Source organism: Camelina sativa, chromosome 4, assembly GCF_030686135.1.
Source record: "Camelina sativa cultivar CO46 ecotype springtype chromosome 4, ASM3068613v1".
In the NCBI taxonomy this organism is placed as follows: Eukaryota; Viridiplantae; Streptophyta; class Magnoliopsida; order Brassicales; family Brassicaceae; genus Camelina; species Camelina sativa.
In genome coordinates, this window is record NC_141883.1 from 25,395,136 (window position 1) to 25,416,912 (window position 21,777).

Below are 21,777 nucleotides of genomic sequence, written 5' to 3' on the forward strand. Positions count from 1 at the left end.
CCATCTAGGGTTATGTTACTATCTACAAAAATACTAGAGAAGTCTGAAAAACAGAGGAAACCCATATATAAGCATCAAGCAAAGACTTTTAGACAACTAACTCTACACAGAGTAGACATTGTTTGGTTCAGATAAAGATGCTTTGGCAAGTCTTTCTAACCCCTTAAGCTTTTTGCATTCTTCAGGTCTATAATCATATGCTTTCAAAACTTGAGAAAGTAATGATTCTGAAACTTGGCTATACAATCTAAGAGCAGAAATGATCTCTAGCTATGATCTCAAATTGATGTCTCAATCCGTTTGAGTTCTTTAGCTACCTGAATCATCTTCGGTCTGTCTTCATCCCTCTCCTCACAGCATCTCAGAGCAAGTAAAACACAAGCTTCCACCTGTACTCTTTGAGCACTTGTAATGTCTTTCATCATCATAGGACATATGACTTCACTGAGCTTCCCATTCTCATATAAGCCTTTCACATATCCACGAATACCTACAATGTACCCATCAGATCCGGTGAAGTAAACCGATCTGCCAGTCATAATAACCATCAAAAAGATTCCAAAGCTGTACACATCGGTATATTCTGTCACAAGTCTAGTTGCAAAGTACAATGGATCAAGGTACCCATATGTACCAAGCACGTCTTCAGCTTCTATCTGTGACTTTCCCTCGTCAAGCGATATTGAGAAAGATAGATCAGACAACTTTGCAATCCAGTTCTTGTCCAAGAAAACATGCATTGGCTTAACATCTCTATAAATGATGATCTTAGGAAACGCCATGTGAAGATAAGCCAAGGCATTTGCAATCTCCTTCCCAATCTTCAACCTTAAACTCAAAGGCAATAAAGACTCCTCCCCGTTAATCATAACACCTCCTCTGTGATTCAAAACTCCATATTCAGCATATTCAAACACAAGAACCGGAAAAGGGAACTCAAGACAACATCCTAATAGTTTAAGAAAATTGTTGTGGTTGCTCATCCGAGCAGACAAGACAATGTCTTTATAAACCTCCCCAACTCTGTAATCAGTAACTTTATACTCAGAGAATCTCTTGATCATGTAAGATCTATCTTCGATTACACCTCTGTACCATATGTAGAACCCTTCTTGAGCGACAAAACAACTGGAATCGAAATTATTGGTGGCTTTACGGATCTGGGAAGAAGTAAAGCTACGTATAGGAATGGATTTACCATTACAATCAGCGATGAGCTCTTTTAAGAAGACGCTTCCGTTCTCCAAAAACCATCTCTCCTCCTTCATGCTTCTTTCCTTCTTTTTCACTGACCCATATCTCAGATATTGCTTCAATCTCTTCGTCATCGATTCCATCTAACAAATATAGAGAATTTTGGGGCGAAGATGTTCAAAAAATTTCTACCAAAACCAAAAAGACGTGATTTTTCTTACATAAAGCTCTTCTAAAATCCAGTCTTTTAATACAAGACAGTACCTTTTCCCGGTTTGAAGACAGAACCATTCGTTGAAAGATGATCGATTTGGTCAAAGAACTAGGGTCGATAGAAGAACTTGTCAAAGTACGACCAAAACAAAGTCTAAATTGTGACAAACCACTCTTTGTGTAGAGTAACTACAACTAAAAACCCTCTCCATAAAAAATATTTTCTCTGTTTTCAAATCTCTCTGGCTATGAAAGATTCATCAGAGAAATCCGTTAAAAAAAAAAAGCATTGAAGCCAAAATTTCAAATATATATGCTTAGAGGATTTGAGCTTAGAATCACACTCCTCCTTACTTCAACACCAAGATTCTATGCAAACTTTAGAACCATTCTACATGGTTCTGAAGCTTTACCCAAAAAGTAATGCAATGAGAAATCCAGTGATACAGAAACTTAGTATGAGCATGATCTCAATCTTGATTCCGAATTTCTTTGTCCACTTGACCATACTTGACCCATCTTCCAGCATCTCCGGCTTTAACAATTTAGACATAGCATCATCTAGTGACGGTTCTATTCGCTCAATCCGCTTGAGTTCCTTGGCTACTTGGATCATCTTTGGTCTGTCTACATCTCTCTCCTTGCAGCATCTCAAAGCCAGCATCACACACGCTTCCACTTGCAATCTTTGGCCGCTTGTGATGTCTTTTGCCATCATTGGATCAATTACTTCATTGAGCTTCCCATCCTCATATAAGTCTTTCACACAGCCAGCGATATGTTTGATATCCCCATCAGATTTAGCGTGGTCGTAAGGCGGTCTGCCAGTGAGAAAAACCAACAAACAGACTCCAAAGCTGTAGACATCAGTATATTCAGTCACAAATTTTGTGACATAATGTAATGGATCAAGGAACCCGTAGGATCCCCCAATCCTTGTAGCTTCTATTCTTGATTTTCCCTCAGGGAGCGTAATGGAGAGCGAGAAATCAGACAACTTTGCAGTCCAATTCTTGTCCAAGAAAATATTTATTGGCGTAATGTCTCTATGTATAGTGATCTTAGGGAATGCCATGTGAAGATAAGTCACAGCGTTTGCAATCTCTTTTCCTATCTTTAACCGTACACTCCATGGCAATATAGATTCTTCCCCGTTAATTGTGATACACCCTCGCTGATTCAGAACTCCATGTTCTGCATATTCAAACACAAAAACCGGAAAGCTGAACTCGAAGCAGCATCCAACTAGTTTCAGAAAGTTGCTGTGATTGCTCATCCGAGCAGACAAGACTACGTCTTTGTAAGGCTCTCTAACTTCGTTTTCTATAAATCTATCCTCGTGAAATCTCTTGATCAAGTAGTATTTATCTTCTATGATACCTTTAAACCACTTGTAGATTGCTCCCTCAGAGACAAAACAACTGGAGTCAAAATTCTTGGTGGCTTTCAAGATCTGGGAAGAAGCAAAACTGCGTAAAGGAATGGATTTACCGTTACAATCAGCGATGAGCTCTTTCAAGAAGATGCTTCCGTTCTCCAAGAACCTCTTTTCTTCCTTACTTCTTCCGAAAAACCCATATGTCAGATTCTTCTTCAGCTTCTTCACCATCGATTCCATTAAACAAATTAATAAATTTCTCCAATTTTCTTCCAAAAACAAGAAAGACCTAAATCATACAAAGACAGTTTTGCCAGCTCCTTCGTTGAAAATTCCAACATTGGCTACATTTTTGGGTCCCATTTTGACCTGACTCCATCAGTCATTACCAATTCGTGTCCACAGAACGTATTATCATTAATCCTCAAGATTGTGATAATTTGTGCTGGGTATTGTATAATACGTCAGTAACTTATTCACGTTATTGGAATGTTGCCTCAAGCTTTCAAATCTGCATCACCATCCATGGGAATACACATATCACTACAATATAGACCTTAAACGCTACAAATCACCTCCAACATTGCTTTCAAGGTATCAATATCTAAGATTCTCACAAGAGTTTATGCATATTTCAGGAACCAAAACGGATCTATATTGTAGTCTTGTTTACCTCGGATATATCAACGAGTGATCTCTCTATCCGCTTAAGCTCCTTGGCAACATCGATCATCTTCGGTCCCTTCTCCACACTTTTCTCGCAGCCTGAGATCTTTTTGTCTCCTCAATGTCTCTTACTCCGACCTTGAATATTGTCTCGGTAAACTCACCTTTCTCCTGTAAGCCTCTTACATAGTTACGGATATCAATAAAGCGCACATCAGATCAAGGAGCCATACCATGTCTTCCAATCAGAAGAACCATTATAAAGATTCCAAAGCTATAAACATCAACATACTCTGTGAGAAATCCAGGTGACCATCCTTAGACCCATAATCCAGCATCTCAGGCTTTAACAATCGAGTAATCCTTCTAATAGCTTAATCTCTTTCGCCACCAAGATCATCTTTGGCCTGTCTTCATTCTTCTCCTCACAGCATCTCAGTGCCAGCTCAAGAAACATTTTCATCTGACTAAGCCTCATCTCGTTCAAATCATCCCCAAATTCAACACTTTCTCCTCTCTCCTGCAGATCCTTCACATAACCAAGAATATTACAATGAACCCCACTTGTTCCAACAAAAACAGCTGGTCTTCCCAACAGAAGAACCAACATAAAGACTCCAAAACTGAACACATCAATATATTCAGTCACTAAACCCGTGGTGTAGTAAACCGGATCCATGTATCCAAAAGTTCCCATCACCTCATCTTCAATCCAAGACTTACCCTCAGGGAGTGATACTGAAAACGTGAAATCAGTCAGCTTAGCCGACCAGTTCTTATCCAAGAAAACATTCGTCGGCTTGATATCTCTATGTATAATAATCCTAGAGAAAGCTGTGTGAAGATAAGTCACAGCAACCGCAACCTCTTTAGCAATCTTCAACCGAACATTCCAAGGCAACAATGGACCATCCTCGCAACCAAAACTCCATTCTCTGGGTATTCAAACACTATAACAGGAAGGTGAAACTCGAGAGAACAACCCAAGAGTTTGAGAAAACTACTTTGATTGCTTACCCTAGTAGATAAGACAATGTCGTTGTAAACCTCTCTCACTCTCTCTTCTTTAAACTCCGACTCTGTGAATTTCTTGATTCCGTAAGGTCTTCCTTCGATAACGCCCTTGTACCAGGTAAAGAGTCTATGACGAGAGAGGTTAAAACTAGATTCGAATAGATCCATGGCCTTGAGGATTTGATCGGAAGAGAAGAAACGGATAGGGTTTGAGATACCATTAGAATCGCCGATGAGTTCCTGAAGAATAGTTCCTCCATTGTTGAAGAACCATTCACTACGCTTGTCTTCCACAGTCTTCTTCCTTCGCCAAGATGATCTCATCGTCGATTTAAGCTCCAATATACTGATAAAAATTCCAACTTTATAAAATTGACTCGAGTAAAAACTAAAACTTTATATTGTTCAAAATAAAAAGACAAGTCTTTTAAGCTACTGTACTACTTTAAAGATCAATAATATTTTATTTATTTGTATTTCGTTGACCTACCAGTCTCATAATTTCACGGGAAAGGTATCGTGTTCGGTCAAGTCTTTGATGCTGATGAATGATCAGAAGATGAGTTTTTGGAGTAAGAAGACGAAGAAGAAGAACTTAGAAGCAAATCAACGGCAAAGATTGTTCCAAGAGAACGGGAAGGTACTCTTAGAAGATCTCATCGAGCTTTGCAATGGCAAATCCAATCCAATTAAAACCTTCTCTGCTAACGAAATCCTAGAAGCCACCGATAACTTCAGCGAGAGCAATCTCGTGGTTCGGTTCGAGTTCATGTACAGAGGTATGCTCCAAAACCGTCCTGTTCTGGTCAAAAGAGCCATATGGAATTTATACAAATCAGATACATTAGAAAAGATTTGTCGTGACATTGCGGTCTCATCGATGGTGAGTGGTCACAAGAACTTCCTCAGATTGTTAGGTTGCTGTCTTGAATTTGAGCATCCGGTCTTAGTTTGTGAGTATGCAGAACGTATACCTTTCAATACTCCAAACCCGGGAATGATTTTGCCATGGGGAATGAGGATAAAGATTGTGAAAGAGATTGCAATTGCTGTTTCTTACCTTCACACCGCGTTTTCAAGAACTATGATTCATACGGATATACAACCTTCTAACATTTTCTTGGATTCAAACGGGACAGCAAAGTTAAGTGGGTTTTGTCTTTGTGTGTCAATACCAGAAGGAGAGACATTTGTTAAGGTTCATGCTGATAAAGTAGAAGGAACATTAGATTACCTTGAGTATAACTATGCGGCCACCGGATTGATCACTGAGTATACAGATGTTTTTAGCTTTGGAGTGTTGTTGCAAAACTTTTTCACGAGAATGTATGGAGTGGTTGATTGTTGCTGCAGTGAAGATGAGAGTCTATTTGAAGAGTTTGAAGACAAACAAAATGTAATGAATATGAGGATTTCAGATAGGGTGTCCAAATTTGTGGAAGAGGGAAGAATCTTTGAGATGTTGGATCCAAATATATTGGAAAGTATAGGTGACGATGTAACCGATGAACACAAGATACGGCTGATGGAAGCAGTCCTTATGCTCTCACTCAGATGCACTGGTCATAGAGGTGATGTTCCAAAGATGATGGAAGTTGCCAAAGAACTTAAAAAGATTGAGAGATGGACATAAAGTGGATTTTGCAAAATTTAATATTTGGATCAAATTGAAGTAATATCTTTGGTTCTGAATACCTTTGAGGCTTTGTGGGCATAGAGTGGCTATTGTATATTTACTGGTTCAATGTGTAATAGTAAAGAAGATGTGGATCAAATTGAAATGACTAGTTGAGGGTGTAGATGTGATAATATAATTTTATTGGGTGAATTGTTTAGTAAGTGAAAAGATATGGATCAAACCGAAATATCTAATTGTCGGAATTTGATCCAAATAGAAACGATCTTCTCGAGGAGAAGAACAGATCAAGCTTGCTCTTTTGAAAAAACCAAAGTTACGATTTTTCTCTGTAAAGATCTTTACTTTTGAATTTGTTTTTGTCTACCTCTCTGCTCCATACATCTAATGAGTAAGAATAACAAGAATAAGAAGAAGAAAATATCGGATTTGAAGAACGGAGGCATTCTATTGGAGGAGCTAATTGCTTCGTTTGACGGCAAAACCAATCCGATTCGTTGCTTCTCCTCCGATCAGATCCTTAAAGCAACTGACAATTTCTCCGAGAGCCAAGTAATCTCTAGTTGGGGATATTTCATTTGGTACAGAGGCGTAATCGAAGAAAGACCAGTTTCAATCAAGAAATGGTCCAGTCAAAACCTCTCAAACTTCACAGAAGTGTATCGAGATATCTCTGTATCCTCTCAGATGAGTGGACACAAGAATACCCTTAAGCTTATAGGTTGTTGTTTGGAATTTGATCTTCCAGCTCTAGTCTGTGAATACGCTGAACACGGACCGCTTAGTAAAGACGGAGGAATCTCAAGTGGAGAGGTTTTGCCTTGGAAAGTGAGATTGAAGATTGCTAAAGAGATTGCTACTTCTGTGACTTATCTCCACACGGCGTTTCCAGAGACTATAATCCATCGGAATATTAATCCGACGAATATTTTCATTGATGAGCATTGGACGGCGAAGCTTTCTGACTTCTGGTTCTGTGTTGCAATACCAGAGGGAGAGTTATATGTAGAAGATGAAGTGAAAGGTGTGATTGGTTTTGTTGATCCAGATTATTACTGGACTATGAAAGTTACTGAGAAAGTTGATATCTATAGCTTTGGTGTTGTGATGTTGGTTTTGTTGTCTGGAAGAGCTGCTGTGTTTAATGGACCTGGTGAGACTCCTATGTCTCTTAACGATCATGTGTCTGAGGTAATGGAGAGAAATGGGTTTGATGAGATTGTTGATAAAGATATATGGAATGGTTTGGGTGGTGGTGATGATGATTTGGTTCTGAGACGGTCACAGGTTGAAGCTTTTCTTAGGTTAGCTTTGAGGTGTGTGAGATTCAAGAAAGAAGATCCAGTGAGTGGTATGCTTGAAGTTGCTAAAGAGCTCAAATTGATTGAGAAACTCTCTTAATTACTCTTCTTTCTCTTGTTAGATTCTTTGAAAGAATGATAACCTCTGAGAAGTTTTGATGATGTCTCAATGTTTTTTGAGTCCTTGTGTTACTAGTCTATGTCTTGTTCTATCATGAAGAAATCAAGAAATATGTAGCTCTCTTTTTATCGATTCCATTATTGAATAAAGACATTGTCTTGGCAAGCCAAAGAGAGTAACTTCAGAACTCAGATGTCAAATACTGAACTCTCCTAAGTGTGAGCTTTTTAGTGGTGTCTCAATGTGTTTGAGTTCTTGTTGCTACTTGTTTTTGTACTTCTCTATCAAGAGCTCAGACATTGTTTTTTTAGGGAATATATTATTCCAATTTTGATATTGCTACCTTCTTCCTTCTTCCTTCTCTTACTTCATGGTGCTTTTGCTTCTGAGGTATGATTTCAATTCTGAGTTCAATATCGTAGACATTATTAAAGGTTGGATTCTAGTTATTGTCAGCATATGTCTTCCTTTCAGCTTTGGTGTTCCATTAGTTTCATCAAAAGCTATTGAAAAATTCTTTAGTGCCAGCCTTGTTCTGTACTTCTGTTGACATTAGAGATCGAGAAGGTGGGATTGGGTTTATTTGCTAGAAATCTAATCTACTTTTCTTCACTGCAAATTCAATGATTTAGAGTACTCTTTCTCTCTTTATTTCAGCCGTTGAGATTGGATCAATGGAGTTTCTATGGGAATTTTTCACACAGATGAACTTATTGTCTTCTTCTGCTCTAAAGGATAAACCTTTGTAGAGTCTACAAGATGGATCGGTTGAGAACAAAGACACACCGGCAGAGAAATGTCAAAGATCAGAGCTGAACTGCTGCTGAATAATTGGAAGAACTTGAGTAAACAATTAAATCACAGAAGCAAGTTGAGAAAGCTCTTGGGTGAGTGGTGTTTTGTCATTTAAACATACATACACAATTTTAAGTTTAGCTAGATTCTCTGTTAATGTGGCCGAATCAGCTCTATATCCAGATATTGATTGATGATGAAGATATCGAAGAAGAATTTTTTGAAATGAGAGATGGAGCTTTACAGCAAAAGTTCCTAGGTCATAAGAAGGAAACTAGTTGCTTTTGTTATACCTAATTGCTATACTGTCTTCGTCTGTCTCACAAGTTGGAGTTTGATTGTGTTTGTTAATACTGTATCCTCGATATTTTTCTTATGCAATGGATCTCTGTGTTTGCATCCACATAGTGATACAGATAGACATCATTAGACTGATATATTGAATGAAGGGCGTTTTATTTTAGCTTGTATCTCATCTTTGATCAGTTTTGGTGTTTTCCAATTTCTGAGATGCTATCCAAATGGAGATTTAGGATGTGAATGTCTACCCTGTATGTAGCTCAACTAATGCTTAAAGAATCATTTCGTGTTGGTAAACCTGTATATGACCAATACCTTTTCTGTCAATTGTTTCTAACTTGGCAAACCTGTAATAAATTCCTATTACAAGTAGAGTAACATATTTTATCTAACTTGGTTACCTGGTTTAAGATTTGTAACACATTTGTTTTTGCCCTCGCTTTGATGACTTCTGTTCACTTCTAGTCTTGGTTACATTGTTTAATATGTGTATATCTCTTTCAAATATATGCTATTATATGTGGATTAATACCCTTTTTCTTGTGAAAAACATATATGTTTAGTCTTTCTGTTGTTTCCAGTTTCATTTCACTGTCATATAAGTTAAGTCTTTCTTTTGTATGCAGTTTTGAGTTTTTCTAATGAGCCAATGTCTCTGTGCAGTGGTGTCCATTGGTTGAATGCGTTTCAGGTTTTCTAACGAATCAATGTCTATGTGCATTGCCTCGGAACCAAAGCTCTTTGTGAAATGGTGTTCTTGTGTCGCTGTCTTCTCGGTGCAATGTCTCGGAACCAAAGCCCTTTGTGCAAATGTCTCGGAACCAAGACAGTATGTTCATTGTCTTGTTCTCTGTTCATTATCCAGATATTGATTGTTAGCAACGTAAAGAGAAGCATTCTTAAGTTTTCTTTTGTGTAGACATAGAGATGTGGATATGGGATTGTATAGATGAAATTATTAATCAAGGTGAGTTTATAGTTGTGTATGTGGGAGAAGGTGATGTGATTATTTTGGTTGCTCATATAGATCGATAGATTATTGCGGTTAACGTTATTAATTGGAGGACCCGTAGAATCTTGAAATACATTTGGGGGAACCATATTTATTTGTAGTAAATTATATAATACACCACGGAATCCAAACATTTTTTTATAAACTAATTCCTAGTATAATTTTTTGTAACCCTCCCAATACTAACTCTGTTTATCTTTCTTGTTCGTTTCTCTAATTCTCTTGGCCTCTTGTCATTATTATCGCGCACCCACTGATCAGAAAGTTTCTTCAAACAATGAGCACCGGTCGATCCAGTAAGAGATCTCTCTCTCTCTCTCTCTCTCTCTCTCTCTCTCTCTCTATTTTGTTTAGAATTCATCTGATCTTACTCTCATGGTTAATTTACTTGATCCAGACGATCTAATTGTGTGTTTTTTGTCCTCCTTGTTAATCTGTTTCCCGATTTGTTAAACCTCGTAGCGGCTCACACATGCGTCTTTTGGGACGTCCAGGATTTCCCGGTCCCTAATGGTCGCGATCCGGACTCGATTTATGAGAATATAAAAATACTACTGCAAAAGCGTAAGGACCACACTACTGCAAAAGCCACTGATAAGCGTAGCTCAAAAGATAAGCGGAGGAAATTTTCAAAGTAGCTATTCTCTCTTTATTTTGTGTGTATTAAAAACGTTGACATTTCATCTTGTTCTGATAAACTCTGTATTGGGTTCAGATGCACTGTTCGTTGCTAATTCATTCATTCTGTCAATTGTTTCTAACTTGGCAAACCTGTAATAAATTCCTATTACAAGTTGATATCTATAGCTTTGGTGTTGTGATGTTGGTTTTGTTGTCTGGAAGAGCTGCTGTGTTTAATGGACCTGGTGAGACTCCTATATATGTCTCTTAACGATCATGTGTCTGAGGGGTGAGGTAATGGAGAGGAATGGGTTTGATGAGATTGTTGATAAAGAGATATGGAATGGTTTGGGTGGTGGTGATGATTTGGTACTGAGACGGTCACAGGTTGAAGCTTTTCTTAGGTTAGCTTTGAGGTTTGTGAGATACAAGAAAGAAGATCCAGTGAGTGGTATGCTTGAAGTTGCTAAAGAGCTCAAATTGATTGAGAAATTCTCTTAATTACTCTTCCTTATCTTGTTAGATTCTTTATTCTTAAAAGAATGATAACCTCTGAGAAGTTTTGCTGATGTCTCAGTGTGTTTTGAGTTTTTGTGTTACTAGTCTTTGTCTTGTTCTATCAAGAAATCAAAAAACACAGAGCTCTCTTTTTATCGAATAAAGACATTATCTTGGCAAGCCAGAGAGAGTAACTTCAGAACTCAGATGTCAAATACTGAACTCTCCTAAGTGTGAGCTTTTTAGTGATGTCTCAATGTGTTTGAGTTCTTGTTGCTACTTGTTTTTGTACTTTTCTATCAAGAACTCAGATGTCAAATACTGAGCTCATTTTCTTGATGATTCCATTACTGAATACTAGTGATTACATCTGGGCAAGCCAAAAAAAGTCAGTTTGCCTCCAATGTGAAAACAAACTAAGTGTGAACACATTCAGTCTCATACTGGTGCTTCTCGAAGTCAACTCTTTTCTTCAAGCCGACCACACACTTTGGTTATTGGACCAAACCCACTTTTTTAGGGAATATATTATTCCAATTTTGATATTGCTTCCTTCTTCCTTCTTCCTTCTCTTACTTCATGGTGCTTTTGCTTCTGAGGTATGATTTCAATTCTGAGTTCAATATCGTGGACATTACTAAAGGTTGGATTCTAGTTATTGTCAGCATATATCTTCCTTTCAGCTTTGGTGTTCCATTAGTTTCATCAAAAGCTATTGAAAAATTCTTTAGTGCCAGCCTTGTTCTGTACTTCTGTTGACATTAGAGATCGAGAAGGTGGGATTGGGTTTATTTGCTAGAAATCTGATCAATGATTTTAAAGTACTCTCTCTCTCTTTATTTCAGCTGTTGAGAATGGATCAGTGGAGTTTCTATGGGAATTGTTCAAACAGATGAACTTTTGTCTTCTTCTGATCTAAAGGATAAACCTTTGTAGAGTCTAAAAGATGGATTGGTTGAGAACAAAAACAATCGGGGCCAAGACACGGCAGAGAAATGTCAAGGAGAATGGTGCGGTTGTTCTGAAACAGCTGATTGAATGCTGTGATGGAAAATGCAATCCTATCAAGAACTTTTCTTACAGTCAGATCATCAAAGCAACAGATAACTTCTGCCAAAGCAACCGTGCTTCCCGGGTTGATGTTTATTACCGTTGCTATAAAGGAATGCTCGATGACCGTCCAGTACTCATCAAGAAAGGGAAATACACACTTGATATGAAAGAGATATGTCGCGACATAGCGATCTCATCGATGGTGAGTGGTCATAAGAACTTCCTTAAGTTGTTGGGATGTTGTCTTGAGTTCACTCCTCCTGTCTTAGTTTTTGAGTATGCAGAGATTATAACACTTGGTCCACTGCTTGCATCTCATCCGGGAAATCTAAAGAGGATAAAGATAGCAAGAGAGGTTGCAAACGCTTTGACTTACCTTCACACAGCATTCTCAAGGGCTTTCATCCATTCAAATCTGGATCCTTTCACCATTTTCTCTGATGGAAATGGGGTCACAAAGCTCGGGAACTTCTGCAACTGTATCCCAATCCCCGAAGGAGAGACGTTTGTTCATGATGGCACATTGCAAAAGTACCATGAGTTTAGGCACAATACATTAAAGGGAACACATGGGCTTGGTGTATGTAACTTACCTGTCATTGATCCGGATTACAAGTCAACTGGAAAGGTCACGACAAAGACTGATATGCACAGCTTTGGAGCATTCATGATAGCTCTTGTGCAGATAAAGGAAGTTGATGATGAGCTATCCCTATCTTCGGATATGCTGAGAGCATTTGCTGACTTGTTCAGCAAACCTTATGACAATACTCGTTTCCCGCTTCACCATCATGTTACTAAGATACTGAGAAAGTTTGGGTATGCAGAGGTTGTAGATTCAGATATGAGTTATCCAGCTGGTTGGCCTGTTAAAGCCTTTCTTAGATTAGCGTTGAGATGCATTGGATGCAGCAACTTAGGAGACCCGTTGACTAGCATGATTCAAGTGGCTAAAGAGCTCAGGCTGATTGAGAAATCTACAAATTGGAGCCGTATGATGCAATTTCACTCACCGATCCTTTTGTAACCATAGTTCAAGGCCAGGAATGCCATGGTAACTTCAGTCTAACATTCAGTAAATAGCTAATTTCTGTTACCTGCAGATTTTCCACTAAGAGAGATAGATAAGGTCACAGAGATTTTACTACAAAAACATAGATATTCACAGATTGACTTATCCTTATTTCTTTTTTATGTTTCAGACTTGAATGATAGAGTCTCCGAGATCATTTTGTTACTACTCTTTGTTGAATGATCATTTCTTCCAAAGCCATGTGACAAAATATGAAATTCTTCTAAGACATCTCGTATGGTCTTATATTTCTGCATTAATTTTACTTGGTTTACTTTTAAATTTAACCGACATAAATGTTTAACTTATTGGCGGGTTGAGCCAAGCCCGTGCAGTAGTGCAACACATGGGCGACTCCCGAAGGCTCAGATAGCAAGCTACCCTGATGAGCCTTCTCCCTTACAAAATAGAGTTAATATCGTGTGAGCCGATGGCCCACATATCAGATATTAAACTGATAAGAACAGATACTACACTTGATCTTAGCCAAAAGGCCGAGAAAGGTATGATTTGAACGTTGAGCCTAGATTCTTATATATACTGCAAACCTTATGACCAACGCTCTCTAACTCGTCGATGTGGGACTTTAGAAAAATACACTTAGTATTCTCTTACGCATCTTTCATCTTTGTTTTTTTTTCCTTTTATCTTTTCTTCTTTAGTCAAACACATATGAAACAAAAGAATATGGAAACTTATACAAACAATACTACAAGTTCTGTTTTCTACACCTCTTTGTTATCTGTGTGCCTTTTATTTGCCATTGATCACAGAACTATGTACACCCACATGAAGAAAGATGGAAACTTATACAAAATCATCAAAGCAATATTGGAGGAGCTTTCTTGCTCAGGGAACTAATACTGCTTCCATTGAGCTTACTAGAATAATACCTGAATTAGGCACTCTCCTAGAACACACTCTGAGCTACTATTATGTAGTCAGAGCAGTTCCAAGATTTAGGTTTTCTTCTTTCTTCTTCCTCCAATGTTGTGCTTCTATCTCATTTTCAGGGTATAGGCTGTTTCCAACGATTTGTGCTCAGATTCTGTTTGTATATCCTTTTCTTGGTCTTAACTGACATTTTAGATTCAAAATCCAAGAAAACACTTTCGAGAGAGTTTTCAGAAGAAAAACATTAGTATTTTAAAGGTTTCTTGAGGTAGCTAATAGCTAAATACAATTCGCTAGGACTAGGAGCATATTCATATGATCAAATACTTACGGCTACATGTAACTTCGACATGACTTGGTTTGTTTCAATAGATGGTAACAAAGGGCTTTCCCTACAGAGCTCGATATTTGGCTTCCAGTCACTCACATAGACCACACTTCCCTAAGTAGCTCATATCTTGCATTTGTAACGACAGCACCTATTTGTTCAACTTGCTGCTTCACATTCCTGTTCTTTGTAGTTTTCGTTTCCCCAGAAGGAATGAACGGACAGGTGCATACCTAATGCATTTCCAAGATGTGATCAACTCTGTAAAATCAGAAGCACATAGCGAATGTTTCAGGGTTCTCCTTATTTCAGGGTGGTTGCGTAGAAGATCACAAAACAAATGGTAGGAAGCTCATTACACGGTAACATAATTGTCACCAACATCATCCCAAACACGTTGTGGTTCAAGCTCAAGTGAATAGCATGCTATGCTCTGTCTCTTCCCAATGTTTTCTGGCAACATCATCCCAAACACGTTGTAGCATGATAAGTATATAGCAAAGCAAAATGAGTCCATACAATGCAAAATGTACCTTAAACAGACGAAATAAATGTTTAACTAAAAGATTGGCAGGTTGAGCTAGGCCCGTGCAGTAGTGTAACGCATGGGCGACTCGCAAAAGCTCAGATAGCAAGCTATCCAGATGAGCTTTCTCCCTTAAAAAATAGAGTTAATATCGTGTGAGCCGATGGCCCACATATCAGATATTAAACTGATAAGAACAGATACTACACTTGATCTTAGCCAAAAGGCCGAGAAAGGTATGATTTGAACGTTGAGCCTAGATTCTTTATATATACTGCAAACTTTATGACCAACGTTCTCTAACTCGTCGATGTGGGACTTCAGTAAAATACACTTTAGATTTCTTCTCTTTAGGCATCTTTCTTCTTTAGTCACATATGAAGACAAAACACATACATATGTACACATGTAACTATGTAAGAACCCAGTGGAGAAAGATGGAAACATATACAAAAACCATCAAAGAAATATTGGAGGAGCTTTCTTGCTCAGAGAACTAAAAATGATGCTTGAATTAGGCCCTTTCCTTAGTACAATCTGAGCTGCTATTATGTTTACATTTGAATCCTTGTGGGAAATTAATGTAGTCAAAGCAGTTCCAAGATTTAGGTTGTCTTCTTTCTTTTTCCTCCAATGTTGTGTTGCTATCTCATTTGCAGAGTATAGACTATAGGCTGTTTCCAACGATTTTTGCTCTGATTCTGTTTGCATCTATATCCTTTCTTGGTCCTTAACTGACATTATAGATTCAAATTCCAAGTAAACACCTTTTTTCTACCGTTGAGAGAACAAAGAAACAAAAGAAATTTTCCAGGAAAAAGGTAAGCTAATAGCTAAAAATTCATCGGATCAAATACTTACGGCTACATGTAACTTCGACAAGCCTTGGTTTGTTTCAGTAGATGGTAACAAAGGGATTTCCCTAAAGAATTCGATATTTGGCTTCCAATCTATTTGTAACCACTACTGCACCTATTTGCTCAACTTGTTGCTTCACATTCCTGTTCTGTGTGGAATTTGGTGATAGCCATATGTTGTCAATGATGGATGTAAGACGAGAGTCTAATTCCTCCAGCTCTTTATCTCTCATGTATCCTTTTCTTTGTATCATAGACGCTCAAAGAGATGTCTCCTTCTACCTCTGAAACTCTTCCAGGACTGCTCCAGGGACATCATCAGAACAGAACTCATCAGGTGTAAATTGCAGAGTTTACATTTTATCAAGGGAAGACTTATCAATGGGCATATACTTATGCATCCAGTACTCAAGAAAGATGTTATGTGGTCAAGAAATCTTAATCAGTAACTTAATTATAAAGAGTGATAACTGATAAGATAGCATTGAGATGCAACTTAGGAGACCCGTTGACTAGCATGATTACAATGGCTAAAGAACTCTGGCTGATTGAGAAATCTGCAAATTGACTTCGAGATGTGCATCAGATGAGCACCATATGATGTACTCACCATTAATTTTGTAGCCATAGCTCAATGTTTAGCCAGGAATGCCATTGTAGCTTCAGTCCGACATCATTTGTCACGTGAAATCTAGTCTTATTTTCTCAGCTTTACTTTTAACCGACAGAAAGAAACTAATTAGAAAGAGAGACAACAGTTTAACTAATAGATTGGCGGGTTGAGCCAGGCCCGTGCAGTAGTGCAACGCATGGGCGACTCGCGAAAGCCCAGATAGCAAGCTATCTTGATGGGCTTCCTCCCTTAAAAAATAGAGTTAATATCGTGTGAGCCGATGGCCCACATATCAGATATTAAACTGATAAGAACAGATACTACACTTGATCTTAGCCAAAAGGCCGAGAAAGGTATGATTTGAACATTCAGCTTAGCTTCTTATTTATACTGCAAAGCTTATGACCAACGTTCTCTAACTTGTCGATGTGGGACTTTTAGAAAAATTCACTTTAGTCATCTTCTTCGTTAGTCAAATAGGAAGACAAAACAATACTACAAATTCTGTTTCTCTATACATCTTTGTTACTTCAAATTTGCCATTGATCACAGAACAATGTAAACCCAGAGAAAGAAAGATGGAAACTTATACACAAATCATTGAAGGAGTTTTCTTGCTCAGGAAATTAATGCTGATTCCATTGAGCTCACTAGAATAATGCTGGAATTAGGCACGTTCCTAGTACAGTCTGAGGCTCTGAGCTGCTATTATGTTTTTACTTTTGAATCCTGGTGGCAAGTTTATGTAGTCAGAGCAGTTCCACGATTTAGGTTTTGTTCTTTCTTTCCTCCTCCAATGTTGTGTTTCTACCTCATCCGCAGAGTATAGGCTGTTTCTAAACGGCTTGAGCTCAGTTTCTGTTTGTATTTATATCCTTTTCTTGTTCTTAACTGACATTATAGATTCAGAATTCCAAGTAAACACCTTTTGTCTACCGTTGACATAGTTGTCAGAAGAAAAACATTAGTATTTGTCTATTTGATGGTTTCTTGAGAAGGAAAAACAACAAAGAAACAAAAGTAAACTTACAGGAAAAAAGTAGCTAATTATATATAAATACAATTCGGTAGGAGAATATTCATCTGATCAAATACTTACGGCTACATTGTAATGTAACTTCGACAAGACTTGGTTTGTTTCAGTAGATGGTAACAAAGGGCTTTTCCCTTAAGAACTCGATATTTGGTTTCAAGTCACTCACATAGACCACACTTCCCTCAGTAGCTCATATTTTGCATTTGTAACAACTGCACCTATCTGCTCAACTTGCTTCTTTACATTCCTGTTCTGTGAGGAAGGTGACAACGATACGTTTTCGATGATGGATGTAAGAGGAGAATCTAATTCCTCCAGCTCTTCGTCGCTCGTGTATCCTTTTCTTTGTATCATAGACGCATTCCTTGACATTCTAGAGATGTCTCGTTCTACCTCTGCAACTCTCTCTGCTACATTGATTGATGATGGAGGAATGTATGAAACAGGAGCAGCCGCATAAGGGAAGCTAACTACTGATAACTTCTGCTTCGACATGCTCTGATGAGAAACAAGCAAAAAAAAAAAAGTATAGTGAGTGCACATATAAGCACAGAGAAACAAAAAATGGATTTGCTTATGTTACCTCGGCGTTAAGCTCTTCTAGGACAGCTCCAGGGACATCATCAGGACAGAACTCGTCAGGTGTAAAGTTGCAGAGTATTCTTTTTATTAAGGAAAGATTTATCGATGGGCATACCTATATAAAGAAAGATTTTATGTGATCAAATAAAGCCTAATCAAGAACCAAAAGAGTGATAGAGATATCAAAACAAAACCTCTTCTCTAATGGATTGTTCCATTAACATATCTTTCGGAAGCATTAGTAGATCACTAAGTTCGTTTAGCAAACTGAATGATTTCTCGCTATCTATGGGATCATTTTCTTCTACTGAATCTCTAGTGTTTATAGAGAACATTTCAGCGAGGCATCTTGACCAATTTCCAATCTAAAAGCGAGAGATCACAACATTCAAGAACATTAGTACTTTCTCATGTTTAAGTGAAATATAACAATCTGATCATGTTTCTTGACATTGTACCGCGTTTTTAAGCTGTGCTCCGGATCCAAAACTCAAGTCTCCAGCAAGGATAGGCAGGACTTTAGAATCTAGGATAGGATCAGAGACGGGATCCGTGGGAATCTGATGCTCTGACTCACGCAGAATTGCATTGAACATGGCTACATCAAGTCGAGCTATACACTTCTCCATCACCTGTTACATAGTATTGAGATGATGTATACAGAAGTTAAGATTCCAATAGCTTTTACATAGTTTAAGACTTTCAGTTATTCGCTTGAACTTTAAAATGTAGAATCATAATACCATTTTAGCCAAAATAGGTAAGCAACCGCACTCGTGTCCTGCTCCACGCATTGGACAGAGCCGGGATAGAGAATCTTTGAAAGCGTTTTTCCATAGACTGATTGAATAGTTTCCTTGTACGTGATCTCCCAAAACAGGTCCCATTAGTTTCTCATTCGTTTTACCGCCAACTTCCGGAGATTGCATGTGAGGAGTGAAAACCTGAAAACAGAGAACAGAGAACAAATTTTAAAGAAGGAACCTTTCTTCAAATATTAATGAAGGACGGAGTCTTTCTTGAAATTTCACCTGCCACCAAACAGATTCAATGATTCTAGAGAAAATCCAGAATTCAACTTTCTCTAATGCAGCAGTGAAGGTTTCTGGTTCCTGCCAATCTTCCAAAACCTGCTTGAAGCTATTTGACTGCTTAGTCCATTGGTTCTTCTTTCTTCTTAGCTTCCCTAAACCAATATTTTCACTCCCATTTGATTCAGAGGTCTCTGTGAAATGACTAGGAACACTAGTTTTACCAAAAGCCTGCAAAATGACCTCTCTCAGAGCAATGATGTTCGATAACCAGAAGGTCAACCTAAAACGTAAGAACCAAGAAAAACCTGAGAAGATCAAAATACTAAAAAGCTAATACACTCATAATTTTTAAACTGTGTTTTTGTTTACCTCGAAACATCATTTCCGCAAGATTTAGCAGCTAAAATGAGACCAGACACCGAGTTTCTAGCGACGGTTGCTCGCTTTCCTTGACTCCAATGTTTACAAGCATGGATATAGAGTCTAGAAATTCTTCGAGCAGGCGTGTGAAGCTTGTGAGCTGAGCTAGAGTGTTCTGGTACAACCGAGTAGAGTGAAATCTCCAGCGCTGCAACTTCTCTTAGCTCTTCTTCGAGTTTCTCAATTCTTGTCTCCAAACTCTCAACCTTTTCTTTCAGTACTTCTTCATCCTCACTTTTATCTTCAACATCATCACCTGCCTCGTTCTCACTTCCACCGCTAATGTCACCCTTTGAAGCATCTTCCCAATCTTCGACTCCTTGGTCAGCATCAAACTCTTTGCTCTCTTCCTCATCATTATCATCAACTTTCACTAAATCACAAACAGGGCCATTTGAACTCTCTTCTTTCTTGGTTTTCTCTTCAATTACACTAGCCTCGGACTCTTGATAATGATCTGACGACCCATTCGCGATATCTTCATCATCCTTATTTGATTGTGTAATTACATCACTAACTACTTCAGAGACTTTAGCTTCCTCCTTAGCATCCAAAGGCTTGAGTCTTTCTTGCCCTGAAATTTTTTTAGCGCTGTTCATCTTTTGTAGCTTTTGATCTCTTTTCCCGTTCTTCGTAGACAGATTCGTCTGAACATTGTTGGTTGTTCTTCCCTTCATCATCAAACTGTTTTCAGTTTTTTCTCCAAAGGGCAACAACAGTTACTAAACAATTCTCAAGTAACGCATGTAAAAAGAACGCAAGTAACGCATTAATAAAAGGACAAAAACTCAGTTGCGTATATTCCTGAAATCCAAGGCAAATAAAAGGAAAACGACAATATTATCGGCACTTGTTCTTTTATAGCATAATACTAAAAAAAAAAACGTTAAGCCCCACAGAAAGCAATCAATAGATTCTCACAATTTTCTATTTGCTAAACGGAAATGAGTGCATTCACTCAAGAATTTCCCTTTAGAGCAACACTATGATAATGTTTCTGATCATACAAATTAAAAATAGAAGTTACATACTGCAAAAAGATCGAAACAGAGGAAAACTAAAATTGAAAAATTTACGAGTGTCTCGAGGAAGAAACAGAACAAAGAGACTCAAGAAACCCGTTTTTTCACTTCGGGATCACCAAGAAATCCGTTTTTTATTTTTTGGTTGGTTCCTCAAATGAGCTTTTACTTTATCAGGAAACCGTAAAAAAAAAAGCCACTTTCTCGCTCTCTACGGCTCGTGAAAAAGGAGTGCTGCTGCAGGATTTAAATGAGGGCATTAAAAAAAAAAAAAAAGGGATCGTTTACGGTACAAACCGTGAAGATCGGTCGTCGTGTATCATGCCGTTACATGTAAACCGGGGAAAGCTTTGTCGGTGGTTCAACTGTTTACCGGGAGTCGCCGGTCAGATTATACTCGTTTACTTTTTTTTTTTAGTCAAGAGTAATGATGACCCGTACTGTCACTTTCACTTTCGTCCTTCAGATCTTATTGCCTTCCACTTCTATACACTAAACAGCAACTCTGATTTAGATTCGCACCTTTTTTTTGATTTTTACATTCACAAAATGTTAAAGACAGAAGCATAATATTTTTGCAATGACAATAATATGATGCAGTAGTAGTAGACCACAAGAGATCATTATTAAGATACAGGTAGAAGATAATTAAAGCAAAAGTTTTGCTAGTATGATAATTTACAAATATATAATATGAAACGACAAAAACCACTTAATGTTAGTATACCGACATAACAACGCTCATGATGATTTTGGAACTAGATGCAAACTATTTATAAGAGTAATATCATTGCAGGTAGCAACGACCAATAAGTACACCAGCCAGCTTTAGTGTTCACTATTCATAAACAGCCACCAAACATTCAAATAAATTGATGCCCACTTTTTTCAGTTGCACACAATGTGCAAGTGTGGTAGGGATATCACATATGAATTTTGGTTTAGATTTTCCGGTTCTATAATCAGTCTGTTTTGGCTTCGGTCTAGTCTGATTGGAAATTCCAGATCCAAAAGTAAGGAGAACAAAAGGATTACATAATCATACTGAGAGTGAGACAGAGTAAGCATCCAAAGCAACCAAAATGAGATGAAAAGATCAAACCTAATACTAAGAAAAGCCAGCCACCATGTTCATCAGTAGAATTAGGAATCCAACACAGAACCTACAGTTACCTAGAAATTCACGATGCATCAACAATCTTCAAAAATTGCAGTATATGTTTTCATTGTTTCTAGTTCTACATCTATTCATTTGAACCTGCTGCAGACACATAAGGTATACTGCTATGTTCTAAGACTCCACCATCCAACATGAGTGTAATTCTCTTGCACCTATCTCTCCCTGAACTTATCTAGTTCATCAAAACCTGTTTTCCAAAAAGCCGATATCAACACTCTAATGTTCTCTCTCACTTGATATAAGTAAATAGTTGGCAATTCAACACACACAGCAACTCACATAATGGTTATAAATGGGAAGCATACTTTAGTAATCATTCAAAGCTTCAATTAACCCCAATATCTTTGGACATAAAATAACAAGAATCCAGTGTGTTACATCCTACAATTGCTCATCCGATTTCCTAACTCC

The 21,777-nt window shown here is 37.9% G+C and overlaps 5 protein-coding genes, 3 non-coding genes and 2 pseudogenes across 15 annotated transcripts; 3 read left to right on the forward strand and 7 right to left on the reverse strand.

The window, feature by feature from the left end:
* Window positions 1-42: 42 nt before the first annotated feature.
* On the reverse strand, window positions 43-1,337 carry LOC104781681 (serine/threonine-protein kinase ZRK3). The gene has a single exon (XM_019244854.2). It carries the CDS (start codon window positions 1,335-1,337, stop codon window positions 279-281), a length of 1,059 nt encoding a protein of 352 aa, XP_019100399.1. The 3' UTR covers window positions 43-278.
* On the reverse strand, window positions 43-4,789 carry LOC147946183 (serine/threonine-protein kinase ZRK1 pseudogene; annotated as a pseudogene). Its single transcript, XR_015597131.1, has one exon. The product of XR_015597131.1 is annotated as a serine/threonine-protein kinase ZRK1 pseudogene (transcript).
* On the reverse strand, window positions 1,504-3,025 carry LOC104784133 (serine/threonine-protein kinase ZRK1 pseudogene; annotated as a pseudogene). The gene has a single exon (XR_015597127.1). The product of XR_015597127.1 is annotated as a serine/threonine-protein kinase ZRK1 pseudogene (transcript).
* Window positions 4,790-5,003: 214 nt separating the features above from the next.
* On the forward strand, window positions 5,004-7,694 carry LOC104781684 (serine/threonine-protein kinase ZRK4). Its single transcript, XM_019244853.2, has one exon. It carries the CDS (start codon window positions 5,004-5,006, stop codon window positions 6,096-6,098), a length of 1,095 nt encoding a protein of 364 aa, XP_019100398.1. The 3' UTR covers window positions 6,099-7,694.
* On the forward strand, window positions 6,114-7,694 carry LOC104781686 (non-functional pseudokinase ZED1). The gene has a single exon (XM_019244855.2). The coding sequence runs from the start codon at window positions 6,489-6,491 to the stop codon at window positions 7,500-7,502; it is 1,014 nt and encodes a 337-aa protein (XP_019100400.2). The 5' UTR covers window positions 6,114-6,488; the 3' UTR covers window positions 7,503-7,694.
* Window positions 7,695-11,115: 3,421 nt separating this feature from the next.
* Window positions 11,116-13,127, forward strand: LOC109124870 (Protein kinase superfamily protein). Of its 3 annotated transcripts, none has more exons than XM_019244852.2 (3): window positions 11,116-11,348; window positions 11,595-12,856; window positions 13,005-13,127. In XM_019244852.2, exon 2 carries the CDS (start codon window positions 11,696-11,698, stop codon window positions 12,827-12,829), a length of 1,134 nt encoding a protein of 377 aa, XP_019100397.2. In that variant the 5' UTR covers window positions 11,116-11,348; window positions 11,595-11,695; the 3' UTR covers window positions 12,830-12,856; window positions 13,005-13,127. The 3 variants fall into 3 exon arrangements, with proteins under 3 accessions (XP_019100397.2, XP_087366854.1, XP_087366853.1); XM_087510728.1 differs by having other exon boundaries at window positions 11,275-11,348; window positions 11,595-12,004; window positions 12,072-13,127; XM_087510727.1 differs by having other exon boundaries at window positions 11,295-11,392.
* Window positions 13,128-13,185: 58 nt separating this feature from the next.
* On the reverse strand, window positions 13,186-13,381 carry LOC147946184 (U2 spliceosomal RNA). Its single transcript, XR_015597983.1, has one exon. It is a non-coding gene; the product is annotated as a U2 spliceosomal RNA (small nuclear RNA).
* A 1,285-nt stretch (window positions 13,382-14,666) lies between these two features.
* LOC147946185 (U2 spliceosomal RNA) lies at window positions 14,667-14,862 on the reverse strand. The gene has a single exon (XR_015597993.1). It is a non-coding gene; the product is annotated as a U2 spliceosomal RNA (small nuclear RNA).
* Window positions 14,863-16,253: 1,391 nt separating this feature from the next.
* On the reverse strand, window positions 16,254-16,449 carry LOC104781688 (U2 spliceosomal RNA). The gene has a single exon (XR_766931.2). It is a non-coding gene; the product is annotated as a U2 spliceosomal RNA (small nuclear RNA).
* Window positions 16,450-17,118: 669 nt separating this feature from the next.
* Window positions 17,119-20,934, reverse strand: LOC104781689 (uncharacterized). 4 transcript variants are annotated; one of them, XM_087510725.1, is made up of 8 exons: window positions 20,484-20,934; window positions 19,114-19,835; window positions 18,742-19,024; window positions 18,454-18,654; window positions 18,169-18,342; window positions 17,905-18,075; window positions 17,712-17,825; window positions 17,119-17,626 (listed from the first exon to the last, which is right to left on the reverse strand). In XM_087510725.1, the coding sequence occupies exons 2-8, from the start codon at window positions 19,761-19,763 to the stop codon at window positions 17,291-17,293; spliced, it is 1,929 nt and encodes a 642-aa protein (XP_087366851.1). In that variant the 5' UTR covers window positions 19,764-19,835; window positions 20,484-20,934; the 3' UTR covers window positions 17,119-17,290. The 4 variants fall into 4 exon arrangements, with proteins under 4 accessions (XP_087366851.1, XP_087366849.1, XP_087366850.1 ...); XM_087510723.1 differs by having other exon boundaries at window positions 19,114-19,968; window positions 20,484-20,931; XM_087510724.1 differs by having other exon boundaries at window positions 19,114-19,968; window positions 20,086-20,493.
* Window positions 20,935-21,777: the final 843 nt, after the last annotated feature.